At 51.7% G+C, this 16,330-nt stretch overlaps 2 protein-coding genes across 2 annotated transcripts in view; one reads left to right on the forward strand and one right to left on the reverse strand.

Moving 5' to 3' along the window:
* The window catches only part of LOC121452234, a 34,784-nt gene extending 32,177 nt beyond the window's left edge, over window positions 1-2,607 (reverse strand). The window contains exon 1 of the mRNA XM_041658179.1: window positions 2,498-2,607. The gene's annotated coding sequence lies outside the window, so the exon portion shown is untranslated. The remainder of the gene's footprint in view (window positions 1-2,497) is intronic.
* Irf2bpl (interferon regulatory factor 2 binding protein like) lies at window positions 1,595-5,708 on the forward strand. The gene has a single exon (XM_041658175.1). The coding sequence runs from the start codon at window positions 2,517-2,519 to the stop codon at window positions 4,857-4,859; it is 2,343 nt and encodes a 780-aa protein (XP_041514109.1). The 5' UTR covers window positions 1,595-2,516; the 3' UTR covers window positions 4,860-5,708.
* The last annotated feature ends 10,622 nt before the right edge of the window (window positions 5,709-16,330 follow it).

Raw genomic sequence — 16,330 nt, forward strand, 5'->3', positions numbered from 1 at the left:
CCCTGGGAGCCTTAGCTTGTGCGCACCACCTTCAAATAAAATTTCCCGCATTTAGATACCAGGCCAGCTGCAGCGGCAGCTGTAGACAAGATATTTCAATCTCCTTATTTTTCCTGGTCTGTAAAATGGAACAGAACACACTTTGTGGAAAACACTAAGGGTTTAGTAACGTAAATACCGCTTTGTGCTCTGTCTCCACATTATAATGAAAATAATACTAAAGTTGATGAAAAGGAACCATTTGCCCAGTACCTATCCCAGTGCCACTGAGAGTCGCTTGTCATGAAGACAAGAAACAAACTGAAAGCTTCAACACCCCATCAAGCTGGGGGAGATAATTCTATTTTGCAGAAGAAAAAAAAAAGATTATATAAATAGAGCTCAGGGTTACAAAGCCAGTAGTAATAGTGAGGAAATTCCAACCCTATAGGCAGAATCCAGCCCTATCAAAATTACCTCCCCTCCACCAGCCTTCCATAGGGATTATCTTAATTTACATAAGAAAAAAGCAAACCTAATAAATAGAACAGGCTGAAATGCTCCAGCCAGAGCTAAGACCAACCCTATCTGTTTCTACAGTGAGTCCTAATGATGAGCAGTGATCTTACAAGGTAGAGGAAGTCATGACCTCCCAGAGCGTACTGGGGCAGTGTGGAATTAAATCACAGCACGCAGAAGGAACTTTCAAAACTGTCTATGCTTTATTTATGTGTCTAAGGATTGAGTTCGGGGCCTCGGTCATCCTGAACAAACGCACCCTCGCTGAGCTACCGCCCCCACTCTAGCCGTCAGTATTATTAAAAGCTGCCCCCTTTCATGAAACCCAGAAAAACCACTCACCTGTTTGGCAAATTCTTCACTCCCCATTTCCTGCCCTCAACTATGGCTGTATACAGTCCGTTGACTCTTTTCCTTAAAGGGCTCAGAGAAGTACATAGTCAAATAAATTTTATGGAGTTCGGCCAAGGGGAGGGGTGGCTCATTTAGCGCCATCCTTGCAACTCCGATTGATTCCCAGGCCCAGTCGCAAAAACAAATCTAAAAGGTAATTTCTGGAAGACTGGAGAAGGGCTAATTCTGCAGGTGTTTGGTGGCAAGGAATGGAACATTAATAGAGGAAGGAAGCTCTCACTGCAGATGAAATAGGTAATACCTTATATGAAATTTAAAGTGAAACTCGTCAAACAGGGCATTTAATTTTACTGCCTGGGGTTTGGTGGGGTAGGGAATGGGAATCGGAAGCAACACTCGTGGCCCTTAAACGTTTTTTTACTTGGGAAAACCAGGCAGGAAAAGGAAAGGGTCATCGTCTGTTACACACACACACACACCAGCCCAGGACTTGCAGCATTAGCTCGCCGGGCTCAGCTGTGGTGTGTACACACACACACACACACACACACACACACACACACACACGACCAAGTGGGGGAGGGGGGAGGGCGGAGGCGCGGAGGAGGGGCCGACAGGGAGGAATCTGGGCATCCTGCCGCGCATGCGCCTTTCGCGAGCAACAAGTGGGCTCCACAGACAGAGGAAGTGTAAAGGGGGGTTGGGGGACTGGTGCAGAGCATGGCGGTGACGTCAGCGCTCCGCCCGGGCGGCATCCCGCGCGGCCAAGCCGGGGACAGCGCGAGCCGCAGCCCGAGCAGGAGCGCTGAGACGCGCCTCCGGAACGTAGAGTAACAATCACAACCCCACATTCCAGGCGAGCGCGAGCGGGAAGGGATGCGACCCGGGTGGAGGCGCCGAGCGAGCGCCCTGCAGCCAACGTGAGCGCCGCCAGCTTCTGTGGCCGGAGAACTGGCCAGGACAGGGGGGGCGGTGGGAGCCTGCGTGCGTGCGCTCTTCTCCTCTGCTCTCGTGTGTCTTGGAAACGGTGGCCGCGGCTGCTCCCTCCGGCGCGCAAACCCAGGCGCAGCCAGCGCAACGGCCGACGCTGTGGAGGGGAAACTCTCCTCTTGGCAGCCACCTCCTCACCCGGCCTTCCCGGGGAATCAGCGGCTTCAGCAAGATTGGAGCTGGGCACCGGGTGGCACAACCCTCTAACCCTCTCCCCAGGGCGCCTGGCGTAGAGAGGACTCAGATCGTAGGGGGACCCCCCCCCTTCACGCTTCCACGCTTCAATCACTCCGGGGAGGGGGCCAAGAGGCCACTGGCAGCCAGCCCCGGACACCCTAGCCCCCTCCCCCCAGGCCCGGAGCTTCCAGCCCTGATCCGCCGCACCAGGAAGAAGGCTCCCGGTGCTCTTCTCCGGACCAGACAGCCGCAGTAGGAGGTGGGAGCGAGAAGCGTGCAGAACCCGTCGGCCACCCTGACGGTGGAGACCCCGCAGAGAGTCGCTGAACCAGCAGTGGAGACTCGCTCTCCCTCCAGCCCCTGGGGCAGAACTTTCTCGCCTCCCCCCGCCCCCTCCCCCGCAGCCGGACTCCTTCCCCAGCCACTCAGTCCTCCCGGTGGAGAAGGCGCCACAGAGACAGCCCGGGAGGGGGCCTACCTTCCCCGAGGCTGGCATCATGTCGGCGGCGCAGGTGTCCTCGTCCCGAAGACAGTCTTGCTACCTGTGCGACCTGCCTCGCATGCCCTGGGCCATGATCTGGGACTTCTCCGAACCTGTCTGCCGTGGTTGCGTCAATTACGAAGGCGCCGACCGCATAGAATTCGTGATCGAGACTGCCCGCCAGCTCAAGCGGGCGCACGGCTGCTTCCAAGACGGCCGCTCCCCCGGGCCGCCGCCGCCCGTCGGGGTCAAGACAGTGGCCTTGTCCGCCAAGGAAGCGGCGGCGGCAGCTGCCGCCGCGCAACAACAGCAACAGCAGCAGCAACAACAACAACAGCAGCAGCAGCAGCAGCAGCAGCTCAACCACGTCGATGGCTCCACCAAGCCTGCGGTGTTGGCCGCCCCGTCTGGCCTGGAACGCTACGGCCTGAGCGCAGCGGCCGCCGCCGCTGCCGCCGCCGCGGTAGAACAACGTAGCCGGTTCGAGTATCCGCCACCCCCGGTGAGTCTGGGGAGCAGCAGCCACGCCGCCCGGCTGCCCAACGGCCTGGGAGGTCCTAACGGCTTCCCTAAGCCCACACCAGAGGAGGGCCCCCCGGAGCTGAACCGCCAGAGCCCCAACTCATCCTCAGCGGCAACATCGGTGGCTTCTCGGCGTGGGACACATAGTGGGCTGGTGACCGGTCTGCCCAACCCGGGGGGTGGCGGGGGACCCCAGCTCACGGTGCCCCCAAACCTATTGCCGCAAACGCTGCTTAATGGCCCGGCCAGTGCCGCGGTGCTGCCTCCGCCCCACGGCTTGGGGGGCAGCAGAGGACCCCCGACTCCAGCGCCTCCCGGTGCTCCCGGGGGGCCCGCCTGTCTCGGGGCTGCCCCGGGCGTGTCGGCCACTGTATCCTCCGCGTCGTCTTCGACCTCTTCGACAGTGGCAGAGGTGGGCGTGGGTGCTGGTGGCAAGAGGCCTGGTTCGGTGTCGAGCACGGACCAGGAACGTGAGCTGAAGGAGAAGCAGCGCAACGCTGAGGCCTTGGCCGAGCTGAGCGAGAGCCTGCGCAACCGTGCGGAGGAGTGGGCCAACAAGCCCAAGATGGTCCGTGACACACTGCTCACGCTGGCTGGCTGCACGCCCTACGAGGTGCGCTTCAAGAAGGACCACTCGTTGCTGGGTCGTGTCTTTGCCTTCGACGCTGTCTCCAAGCCCGGCATGGACTACGAGCTAAAGCTGTTCATTGAGTATCCCACGGGCTCCGGCAACGTGTACTCCAGCGCGTCCGGGGTGGCCAAACAGATGTACCAGGATTGCATGAAAGACTTTGGCCGTGGTCTGTCCTCTGGCTTCAAATACCTGGAGTATGAGAAGAAGCATGGTTCAGGCGACTGGCGCCTACTTGGGGACCTGCTGCCTGAGGCTGTGCGCTTCTTCAAGGAGGGCGTGCCCGGCGCGGACATGCTGCCCCAGCCCTATCTAGATGCCAGCTGTCCCATGTTACCCACTGCGCTGGTGAGTCTCAGCCGCGCCCCCAGTGCACCTCCAGGAACTGGAGCCTTGCCACCAGCGGCGCCCACCGGTCGGGGTGCAGCCTCCAGCTTGCGCAAAAGGAAGGCATCCCCGGAGCCTCCGGACTCAGCTGAAGGTGCACTGAAGCTCGGCGAGGAGCAGCAGAGGCAGCAGTGGATGGCAAACCAGAGCGAGGCGCTGAAGCTCACTATGTCCGCGGGGGGCTTTGCGGCGCCAGGGCACGCAGCAGGGGGACCACCCCCACCCCCTCCACCTCTGGGACCTCATTCCAATCGGACCACCCCGCCAGAGTCAGCCCCCCAGAACGGTCCGTCCCCCATGGCCGCGCTCATGTCAGTGGCAGACACTCTGGGCACAGCGCATTCGCCCAAGGACGGCAGTTCAGTGCACTCTACCACTGCATCCGCTAGGCGAAACAGTAGCAGCCCGGTGTCGCCCGCCTCCGTGCCAGGGCAGCGTCGCCTGGCATCACGCAATGGGGACCTGAATTTACAGGTGGCGCCCCCGCCGCCTAGCGCCCACCCAGGCATGGACCAAGTGCACCCCCAAAACATTCCGGATTCCCCTATGGCCAACAGCGGACCCCTCTGCTGTACCATTTGCCACGAACGTTTGGAGGACACTCATTTCGTTCAGTGCCCGTCTGTCCCTAGCCACAAATTTTGTTTCCCTTGTTCTAGAGAGAGTATCAAAGCCCAGGGGGCTACAGGTGAGGTGTATTGCCCCAGCGGAGAGAAATGCCCCCTAGTCGGGTCTAATGTACCTTGGGCCTTCATGCAGGGCGAAATTGCAACTATCTTAGCTGGGGATGTTAAAGTGAAAAAAGAGAGAGACCCTTGAACCGCAGGGCAGCGACCCCTTTGGCCCTAGACCACCTCCTCTTCAATCTGGAGGGCCCTTCCCCCCACCTGCCTCCATTTCCCTTCCCACCAAGATGTAGAATTGTGAATATAACTGCAAAAAGTTAGTCTTATGTATAGACATTATTTTCGTCGTATGTTTCTATATTTTGAAACAGGTATGTAACTTCTTCATTTGAAGGATAAGCTGGTTGTGTTAAGCAGTATAATATTGATTGGATCATTTGCATCGTATTCGTTAGCATTTATTTGGTGGCAGAATGTTTGCCTAGGTACAGCGTCAATAGCCCTTAGCAACAACTGCTGCCGGTGTGTATTTTTGTAAATGTTATGCACTCTGAAAGGAAAAACACACAAAAGAAAAAGATTTTTTTGTTGTTTTTGTTTTGCCAAGGCCAGTGTTGCTGCCTAAAAAAAAAAAAAGAAAAGAAAAGAAAAAAGAAAAAAATTGATGCTATAAAATGGTGAAAGCTTCTCTCTAAACAGCCCCAAGTGTTGAAGTCTTCACTTAATTTTGTTCTGTTCTGTTTTGTTTTCCTGTTTTGTTTGCAAAATAGTAAGGGGGGTGTTGGGAGGGGATGGGTGTTTTTTGTTGCAAGTTTGTGAGGGGGAAAATGTTTCGGTTTGTTTCTCCTGACCTGAATGTGTTGGATCTTCACGTGTCGTTTTGTTTTGGCTTTATTGATGCACGGATGCTTTTGAACCGTAGAGCGAAAAGCTAGACATGGAGAACTTGCTCTGTTTGTCCTTTATACATTTCTGTAGTTAACAGAACACTGTAATGTGCCTTGGAGCTTAGTAACTTGTAATAAATTCAATTGATAATTAATTCTGCCCTGAGTCAGCAAATTTGTCTTTCTAGGGCTGAGAGGGCACACCACTCCCAACTAAGGGGACAACTGTTACTTCCCACCTGGAACCAGGAATCCTGGTTCCTTTGAAGGCTCTTGGAGCAGGCTGCCCCACCCCCTGGGTACCAGACTGTTTACATTTTACCTCCCCTGTAATCTGCAGTTGCTGACTAAGCAATTTCTGTTTTACTCTTTCAGCATCTTTACCCCCCACCCCACCCCCACAAGGGACCCAGCTGCAAAAAGCATTGTCAGGAGCGCTTTCCCTGGGGCGATGAGGATACATTGATACTCAGCGCAGCTGTTACTTAACAAGTGGGAACAGAGGGAAATCTAGAAGGAACCCTATTAAGGTGCTTTGCCTCTCCACACAGGGTAAAATCTACTGTCGTTGCACACTTAAAAGGTTTCTAGCTGGGCTTTGCTTCCGTGTGTAAATGAAAACGTGACCGGCTGGCTTCCTGCTACCCCTAGCGTGTGAGCAGTCCTTGACTGCTCCCGTTTCTAAATCGGCCATGATGGACTCTAGCCCTCTGGAACTATAAGCGAAAATAAACCCTTCCTTTCAAATTAAAAAGTGTCTCGCTGGGCGTGGGGGCAGGGAAGGTTGTGAGCATCTGGGAGGCGAAAGCATGTTGATTGCAAAGCAGTTCCCACCTCATTCATTATGTCCTACCCTTTAATAAGTGCTTCTTAAGTCAGGACACTGCTGATCAGAGCAGACTTAGGGAGGTGGGGGTGGGAGGGAAAGGAAAGCAAAGGTTACTCAGGCACCAAATGGAATCCATTTTACTGGCAAAGATACTCCAGTATTAATTGGCTTTGTTGGCATTTGTGAAGTTCTGGTGGGTGGGGAAGGAGAGGACTGCACCCTCTGGGGCTCAGAGCACCACCCGCCCCCCAGCAGACACCAGACTAGCTTTTCATCCAGTTAGAGCAAGGCAAATAGTCCTGGTTTGAACCTTGTCCTTTCCTGGCGGCAGAGGACAAGAACAGGAGAGAGGAAGCAAAACACAACCGTGGTGACCCGAATTGAAATTAATTCCTAGCCACTCCCCATTCCTGGACCTAGTGAACTGACCAGATTGGACTGCCTGCCCTGCCCGTGGAGGAGGGAATGATCAGTCCTACCTGACGGGTGTCACTAGGGGCAGGAGGGCAGGGAGGTGGGAATAGGCACAGGCACACACGGGGAATTCAAATCACCAGGTAATCCTGAACACCAGTATGGAGGTTTGGTTGGTGTTGGGACTTGCTATTAATAATACCCTTTGGGTTTCTGATCCAGCTTTTGCCACCATATTGGAGTGGACACAAGAGCCCTGTGTGCCGGTGTGGGTGTGTGTGTTTGGGAATGGGGATCCATGGGGCTATTGATGGACTTGCAAGGATGCTAGATGGGAGGTGTCTGGCTCACCTCTAAGAATCTCCCTACATATAAATAGATGTTCATTCCTGTCAGCTTCCTGCAAATGTGTCCTTGGTTTTCATCTGTTGCCAAGGGTTGTATCGGTGCTTATGAGTCATGAAACCTATTTTCATCCTCAGGGGTAATTAACTGGGTGTGTGGGGGGGTGATAATGTGTAGTAGACTGTAAGAAGAGTTAATTCTAAAACCCATCCAGCGGCCAATCACTTAAAGGTCTGGGCTGCTTTTCTTACAGACTCATTAATAAAACCTAACCTGGGCAGGTTTTGCCTGGAAGATTTCTCCAAGGTGCTCCCAACCCCCACACCAAATGCGCTTCCAGCTTTTGAGCTGGGTGAGCCTCAGGGGGAAAGGTCCACTTGTGGACTCAGATGTGAGGATTGCCTGTCCCGGGGTGGATGCCATGAACAGTGTTGGTCCTGTTATCTACCTGTGCACACAAGGGCTCCTGCTTGCCTGCCACTGTCTCTTCATTGCTTTGGGATGATGTTCAGGAACGTTTTAGGATTACAAGGCCCTTGATTCCTAGTACATATGGGCAAGAGGGCCTGTCATTAAGAGCTGAGAAGGGTGTCGTCTGCTCCCCCTCTTGTTGCCGGGTGCTATTATTAGGAGAAGCAGCAGCTGTAGTAACGAGGCATCCAGCAAAGGAGGCCGGGTTGGTTTCACTTAGGAAGCCTGACTTGACAAGACGGGGTGGAGAGAAGTGAACTAGAGGAAACGCTCAGAGGTTAGGGCAGAACTCTGGCTAGAAGTGAGTCATGAAATAGCTGGTGCAGTTAATTTAAGTTTACCATAGCCAAGGGCGGCTTGTTAAATGGGGCTCTGTCTGTTGGGGCGGGGCGGGGGGGGGGGGAGGAGTGATAAGACTTCTCTTTGCTGGACTTGTTTAGCAGCTAGTGTGGTTGCCTCCGCCAGTCTTGGTTTGGTTCTCAGGTAGATCCTCCCTTCCCCAACGTGGTCCACACTGGACAGGTAGGACGGTTTTCCTTCTCTGGCCCCGAGGATTATGGTGTATTTCAGAGACTCACAGCCAAGTGTTTAGCGGACTCTAAACTCCTTTTATTCCCATGTTACTTGGGAGTATCCCTACTCCAGTTTCCCATACTCACTTTGCTCCCAAAACCATAGATGGGGACCAACATTTTACAGTCTATATTGTACTGTTTATATACCTTTACCTGTGCATCTAACATAGTCGTAATCATTCTTTAGGTGACGTGGCTGTTGGGGGAGGGGGCAGGGACAGTGAGAATTTAACAGCTTTGGAAGAACAGATTGATGGGGACATGACATTGGTCACTGGAGACAATACCATGGATGATCTGTCTGCAGCAGAGTTCACATTTTTAATCCTTAATATTAACATTCCAGAGATTCCAGGTACATCCTCCCAAACATCCAGGGTCTGACAATAAAAAGAGTACTAAGGGTCACTCTTTGAATATTTGAGAGCATCTCAGGTAGCCCAGGCTAACCTGGAACTCACTATGTAGCCTAGGCTGGCTTTGAACTTTTGATCCTCCTCCTCTGGACACTGCCTCTGGGTGCTGGGCTATAGGGCTGTACTTCAGGCCCAGATTTCTGAGACTGACTTTCGTTTCCTCCTAAATCCCATCAAGTACAGGAAGCTGGACATGAGAATGACCCTTAAGGCCTAGGGAAACAGTTCATCCATTCGACAGCACTAGGGATTGAACCCTAGGTCTCCACCCATGCTAGGTCTGTGCTCTGCCCCAGAGCCATAGCCTGATAGCCTTAGCCCCCTTTTTAGTTTTTTGTTTTTTTTTTTTTTTTTTTTTTTTTTTTTTTTTTTTTTGGTTTTTCGAGACAGGGTTTCTCTGTGGCTTTGGAGCCTGTCCTGGAACTAGCTCTGTAGACCAGGCTGGTCTCGAACTCACAGAGATCCGCCTGCCTCTGCCTCCCGAGTGCTGGGATTAAAGGCGTGCGCCACCATCGCCCGGCTCCCCTTTTTAGTTTTTATTCCAGCTGGCTTGGAGTTTGCTAAGGAGACCAGGCTGGCCTGGAACTCACAGGGACCAGCCCGTGTCTGCCTCCTGAGTGCAGGGATTAAAGGTGTGCATCATCATGCCCAGGTGACTGTATTTATAAAGGGGTTTGGGAATATCTACAGCCCATCTATGAGACTTGAGTTCAGAACTCAGGCCAGTGCACGATCCAGCTTACTAATGTGAGGACCTCAATGCACAGAGAAATAATAAAAAAAAAAAAAAAAAACTTGCCTAGGATCACACAGTGACAGTGTCTGAGCTGGAGTCCTATTTGAAAACAGTGTTAGTAGACAGAAAACAAAAACAAAGAAAAAACTCTACCAAAAGGAATGATGATGAGGTGGACAAAGGGAGAGAAAGTACGGGGTCGGGGGGTGGTCATCTAATTCTCGGATGATGGCATTTGTCCCGTGGCTTTCAATCATACCTTAGCAATGTTTCTAGGTTTCTGACTATAAATGTCAGATAGGCTGGAATTGTGAAGTCTTTTAACCTTTCATCTCTGGGTCAACCGTCACACCTCCTCCCCATTTGCTAATTGAAAACTTCTGGAGGATTGAAGACAATGGATCGCAAAACCAACGGGACCGTCCATCTGGATGGGTAAGGAAGAAAGAGATGGAGGGGGAAATGCAGGGGACTCTTTCTTGTTCTCTGGAGCTTAGGGGGTTCTCTGCTCTCCCCTAGTCATCCTCTTTGCCTGGCTGATTCTCTCACTGCAGAGACGGAACTGAAAGAGAGAGTGAAAACCAGGTGCCAAGTAGAAAGAAGGACACACAGTTGCCAGCTTCAGGCCTGCCCAAGAGGAAGACGTATCATTCCATTTTATACTAAGGTCAGCTGAACTCAGATTGAACACTCAAGTTCAAGCCCCAGGTTGACCTAGATCCTGTTCTCTCCCCTCCCCGCCCCCGAAACAGGGGTTTCTCTGTAGCATTGGACCCTGTCCTGGAACTTGCTCTGTAGACCAGGCTGGCCTGGTCCAGTCTTACCACCACCACATGGCTGGATCCTGTTCTCTTGCCAAACCCAAGGTGGTTCTGCGTAGACCACCTCTTCCTTCTGACCTCGTAACCCCAGGAAATCAAGACTCTGAGCATGAGCCCCACCCATTCCCTCTGTCTTCTTCCAGGGTTTAAGTGTGAACCTCACTGTGTTAGTAAGACTGGAAGAGACTTATTGTCTCTTTAAGGTTCATTTGGGATGCTGAAGCAAGGATGTTTTTCTGGAATCTCCCTCCATTGCCTCCCCCTCCCAACTTAATGAGAGAATGAGCCCACTTCGGTGTCCACTTTGAAGAAACAGGTGGGCAGGGAGCAGATGGCGCCTCTCGATTCTAATGTCTATTGCTCCTCTGAGGAGCATCAGCTCCACTGACCATTGTGTTCTCTGGTATGTTCACTTGTTTGAGGGGAAACTGGTCCATTTATTCTTGGGCCTCATTTGGCCATCCTGCCTCTGTAGTGGGCCCCAGAAATGCATCCACCAGCAGGCAGGACAGTCTGTACTCTGATCATAGGGTTGGACCTGATAAAGCTTGCCTTTCTTTAAGAGCTGCTCACTGTGAGTCTTTAGGTATTACTAGAGAGACAAGTCCTGGCTCCCAGCTGATCTCCTTGTGACTCTGGTCGGTCCTTACCCACTTCAGGTCTTGGTTTTGTGACAATGAATCCTTTTTTTCATCTTGTTGTGGTTGTTATTATTTGTTTCTTTGTTTCAAAACAGAGTTTCTCTGTGCAATAGTCCTGGCTGTCCCTAACTCTTCGTAGACCCGGCTGGCTGGCCTTGAACTCAGAGATCTGCCTGCCTCTGCCTTCCGAGTACTGGGATTACAGGTGTGATCCACCGCCCACAGCTCCTTTTTCCATTTTAATATATCATACCCTTGCTTAGAAAGGTCACTTGAATGCCTTTAATCCCAGCACTCAGGAGGCAGAGGCAGGCAGGTCTCTGTGAGTTCGAGGCCAGCCTGGTTTACAAGGGCTAGTTCCAGGACAGGTGTAAGTGAAGGCGTATTCGATTAGTATGCTAAAATAACCAGACCAGCTCAAAACAACAGATATAATTTAATAATTGAAAAAATAGGATACTCACGCAACCGGAGAAAGTCCGAAGTCCAAACGGGTCAGGCAAGCACAGCACACAGAGAGCCTGCACACCTATCTACCCCCCCATCCCCCCCTTTTATCTACCTGGCTCCAGATGGCCACACCCAAGCCAGATGTGATTGGCTGAGCTTCCCCATCATCTCCCCCTTTTGTCTAAACAAGATCGAACCACACCCAATACAACTATATACAATAAGAACAGATAGCAAATATAAAATTACAAGCAATAAACAATATTAAGCAAGAAACACATAACAAAAGTTTTACTAAGCATTTTATTTCAAGGAGTTTAAAAGGCACCAAAGCTACAGAGAAACCCTGTAGCAAAAAGAACAAAACAAAGAAAAGAAGTATCACTTGAGAGTGGACATGGTGGCACATACCTGTAATCCCAGAATTTGGGAGGTAGAGCCAGGAAGATCAGGATTCAAGGTCCCCTTTGCTATATGGCACTTTAGTGACCAGCCTGGGCTCTAAGAAACCCTGAAGAGGAAGGTGGGTGGGTTTATAGTTCAGTTAGGAAAGCTCTTGCCCAGCATGCAAGAGGCCCTAGGTTCCTGCATGAAGCCAGATGTGGTGAGTACCTATAATCCAAGCACATAGGAAGTAGAGGGGAGTTAGAAGTTCAAAGTCAGCTGGGCACACCTGTAACCCCAGAACTGGGGAGTAAGAGGCAAGCAGATCTCTGTGAGACCTGAGTTCTGTTCCTAGTGCCTGTACAGTGACTTAGAACCACCTCCAACTCAAGTTCTAGGGAATCTGACCCCTTCTTCTGGCTTCCTCAGGAATGCACATGGCACACCTACAAATATGCAGGCAAAACACTCAAATGGTGACCTCTATTCCTGGCACTCTGGATACAGAGGCAGGCAGATCTCTATGCTTTCAAGGCCATCCTACTCCATAGTGAGAGTTCTATCACAGAAGGACCCTGTCTCAAACAACAAACAAAGAAAACCCACCACTCTTATTTATCTAAAACTACTTTTAAAATTAAGACTATTAAGAGAAAAATATTATTCCCAGCACTCAGGAGGCCAGAGCAGGCATAGATCTCTGTGAGTTTGAAGTCTGCCTGGTCTACACAATGAATTTCAGGTCAGCCAGGACAATGTGGAGAGACCCTGTCTTAAAACCAGAGAGAGAGAGAGAGAGAGAGAGAAAGAGAGAGAGAGAGAGAGAGAGAGAGAGAGAGAGACAGGCCATACAGAGCATGAAAAGCTACTCAGTATATATAAAGTAGGTCAATCTCCTTTCGCTCCCCATCTTCATATTGGAGGGATCAACTCGAAGTCCTGTGTGCATGTTTTCATGAGTACTGGGTGCTTGAAGGAGCTGGGGTCTCTACTACAGCTCCCCTGAGCCTTAGGGCACATCAGAGAACGGTACAGGATAAAGACCTGGCCTGGGGTCACAGAGACTGTCTGAATCATGGGCCCCCAAGCCCACATCCAGGGTTAGCTTATATTCTTTATAAAGTCCTAGACAAGGTGTGTGTCTGCATATGTGTGCAGATGTACATATGTAGGTACTTCTATGTATCTATATATGCCTGTCTTTGGCTCACATCCCGGTAACTTACATGCTACCTGAATGTTGTATGGGTTCAGCTCCTTAAGCTAGCCTCTATGTGGCAGTTTGAGTGTTTCTTAGAAGGAATAACCAGGGACAGGGTATCCCCTGCAGTGTTCCATAACCTTCCTTACCAACCACTACACAGCCCACCCCCACCTCCCACTACCCCTCAGCTGGCAGAATTGTACTCTAGGGGACCGCCTGAGGAGCCTGGCTGGAAGGGAAGAGGGAGGAGAGGCCAGGCATTAGGTTAAGGGTAGAGAGCTTGCCTAGCAACCATGAGGCCATGGGTTCTACCCCCAGCACTGCAATAAATACACAACAAATGAATGGTTTGTTTTGTTTGTTTGTTTTCCTTTTAGTTTTTCGAGACAGGGTCTCACTGTTTAGCTCTGTCCTGGAACTTGCTTTGTAGACCAGACTGTCTGCGAACTCACAGAGATTCACCTGCCTCTGCCTCCCGAGTGCTGGGATTAAAGGCGTGCGCCACCACCGCCCGGCTACAAATGAATGGATAATAAATAAAAGCATACACCAGGCAAACCAGGAAGTATATACTTGAATTCTAAGCTCTTGGGAAGCACACAAGAGAAGCAGGAAGTCAACTTCAGCTCCGTAGAATATCCAAAGCCAGGCTGGGTTAAGTGACAGTCTGTCCCCAAAACAACACCAACAAAATGAAAACAGGGCCAAAAATCATCCAATGTAACCTTCAGACCCAGTGGTAGACTAACATAACCATGTGTCGTTTCTTTGTTCCACAGCCAATCTGAGATTGCAGGTGGCTAGTATTCTTCTTTGACAGAAAAAAACACTCCTAGTAGGTCCTAACTTTGCCTCTACTTCCCAGAGCTTACCCTCGCTCCTCCCTGACGCCCTCCCCTAGTTCTGCTTCCCCTCCTAGGCTTGCCTGCACCCAGTCTTTCAGGGAGCCAGGCATTTTGGTTGTGAGGAGAAGCAAGCAAGTACTTGAGTGCCAGGCCTAGCTCCAGGCTCTGGAACACCTGTCTCCAGCAGCCCCAGGAGGCCGGGCTGCAGTCCAGGACAGGTTTGAGTGTCTGGTGGTGCCTGAAGTGCTGCTGGCCAGCGCCCTGGGAGAGGTGGCTCTGGAATGCTGGCCTAGTGGACCTGAAGGAATTAATTCAGTGCCCCTGGGTCTCAGCCCAGATTGTCATGTGGCTACCTCCCACAAGCTCCCCTACCCCTAACCTCTGGTCTGCCTGGAGCCCAAGACCTGGGGCACTATTGGTCTTGGATCTGGGCTGATGGCAGCTGATCTCTCCTTGGGGAGTGGCCAACAGGCTTACTCCTGGGTGGGGTGGGGGTAGGGTCCTGGAAGTAGGAGAGCTGCTGGGTGACAAAGGCAGGTGACTGAAAGCATTACCAAGGTATAAGAGGAAGAGAGTTGATAGGGAATTAAGGGAGAAGCAACAGAAGGGAGGCAGGGTCCTCCTCTTCACTGGGGTTAACCCCTGCCAGGAAGCGGCCTCTTTGGCTCCAGGCCAGTCCTACTCAGCTGGGCCTCCAGGCCATCTCTCTGATCTGACTGTGTCTGAGAATGAGGCGAAGCCAACCCTAGGGCAGGAAGCGAGCACCAACCACTCCAGGTCAGCCTCAGGGACCCGCCCCTAGTCTTGTCTCTACCCTTAATCTTAGTCTCTACCCCTAGTCTCAGTATCTACCCATCCTGTGGAGGTAGAAATTGGGGTGAGCATGTATCTGCCCATCTGTAGCTTCTGCCTCTGGCAATCTGGGGCAAGAGGGCTGCGCCGGCAACCTCTACCTTTTCCTTCTTTGCTCTGGATGGCTCAGGACAAGCCATTGTCACTAGAAACCAGCTAAGTCAGAATCTGGGGCTTCCAAATCCCTTCAACTCCTGTCCACTGGCTGCTGAGGACTTGATCCCAGGTTCTCTCCTTCCACACTGTGGTTGATGGACTGGAACAGGGCTGGGGTCCCTTAAGATGGCAGAGGTGGCCCTCTGTGCACACAGTGAGAGAGTGCACGGCCCAGACAGTTGCTTTGGCACCAAATACTGCTTTAGTGCCGTTTCCTTCCTTTCCTCCAACATTCATCAAAGGGCCATCTTGTACCCAACAAATATCTGTTGATTGGTGCCTGAGTTTGAATTCTGGCGATGCTGTCAGCTCTGGGTAAGCTCCAGATCTCTGGGTCCTTCGAGTCTTCCCTTGGAAGTGAGATTGCCCCCTTACAACAATGTGGGAACAAGATTAAGTTGATGTTCATTGCTGGTCTAGGCTCCTTGGCTGGCAATAATGGTTAACCTGTTCTTTCTGCTGTGTGTGTGTGTGTGTGTGTGTGTGTGTGTGTGTGTAGACAGCATTTCTCTGTGTAGACCACACTGGCCCCGAACTCACAGAGATCCATCTATCTCTGCCTCCCAGCTGCTGGGATTAAGGTACGTACCACCACTGCCCAGCTCTTGCCATGACTTTTGCTTGGCTCAGTCACCCCTTTTCCCTGGCAATGTGTGCTATAACCATGTGGCATGAGAACACAGTCAAGAACAGACAACCACCCGTTTTAGAAGATGGAGCCTATAGAAGAAGGTGAAAAGCAGGAGCCAGGGGTCCTGACAAAGGTGAAGTTGGCTTGGGCTACAAAGTGGGAAGTGGGACAGCAGAGCCAGAGAGAAAGATCTGGAAGCTATGCTGAAGGCCTTGGGGTTGGGTACAACTGGCTCCTGAAGGATCCTGGGAGCTGGGAGAGGCTCCAGCGGATCAGGCATCCAAAGAGACAACTCGGGCTGACCTTGCTATAGAAAGCCAGCACCAGAGAAGATGCTTCTGGGGCAGAATTGGGGGCCTTTCTTACCCTGGGAGCAGAGAGAAGAAACCAACATGCAAATAGTGGAGAATGGTGGGTACTGGAGCCCTTTCCACAGTGCTGGCTGTGTGGTCGCCCTGTGGTCAGGCAGGACCCATTGCAGGTAGGTAGGGGCAGGGAGCAGAGGTAGGTTAGGATTGTGGGTAGGACCAGCTCATGGCAGAGGACAGGGTTTCAGTTCCAAGCACCAAGTGTGGTGGCTCACAATGGTCTATAACTCCAGGTCCAGGGCTTCTGATGCTCTCTTTCGGACTTCTTCAAACACTTACATGCATGTGGTGCACATACATACATGCAAGCAAAATACTCATACACGTAAAATAAAAATAAATAAAAGGAAGCCATTGTGATGGTCTACTCCTTTAATCCAGCACTCGGGAGGCAGAGTCAGGTGGGTTTTTCTGAGTTTGAGGTCATCCTGGTCTACATAGTGTCTGATACTGAGGGCCTGGTCTTGGGCCGGAGGGCAGCAGAGTAGAGATAGAAGCTGCACTGGATGGGACTATAGAAAGTCTTGGATCCTGCCTTGCCCTCCAGAGCATGGTACCACTCTTAGAACAATTTATAGGGAATGAGCTGGATCTGTTTTGCACCCAAATTGACCAACATCTTTGTGTTCTTTTGGCCAA

Source organism: Microtus oregoni, unplaced genomic scaffold (assembly GCF_018167655.1).
Source record: "Microtus oregoni isolate MIOR12 unplaced genomic scaffold, Mior012 000009F_ref0000495, whole genome shotgun sequence".
NCBI classification, from domain to species: Eukaryota; Metazoa; Chordata; class Mammalia; order Rodentia; family Cricetidae; genus Microtus; species Microtus oregoni.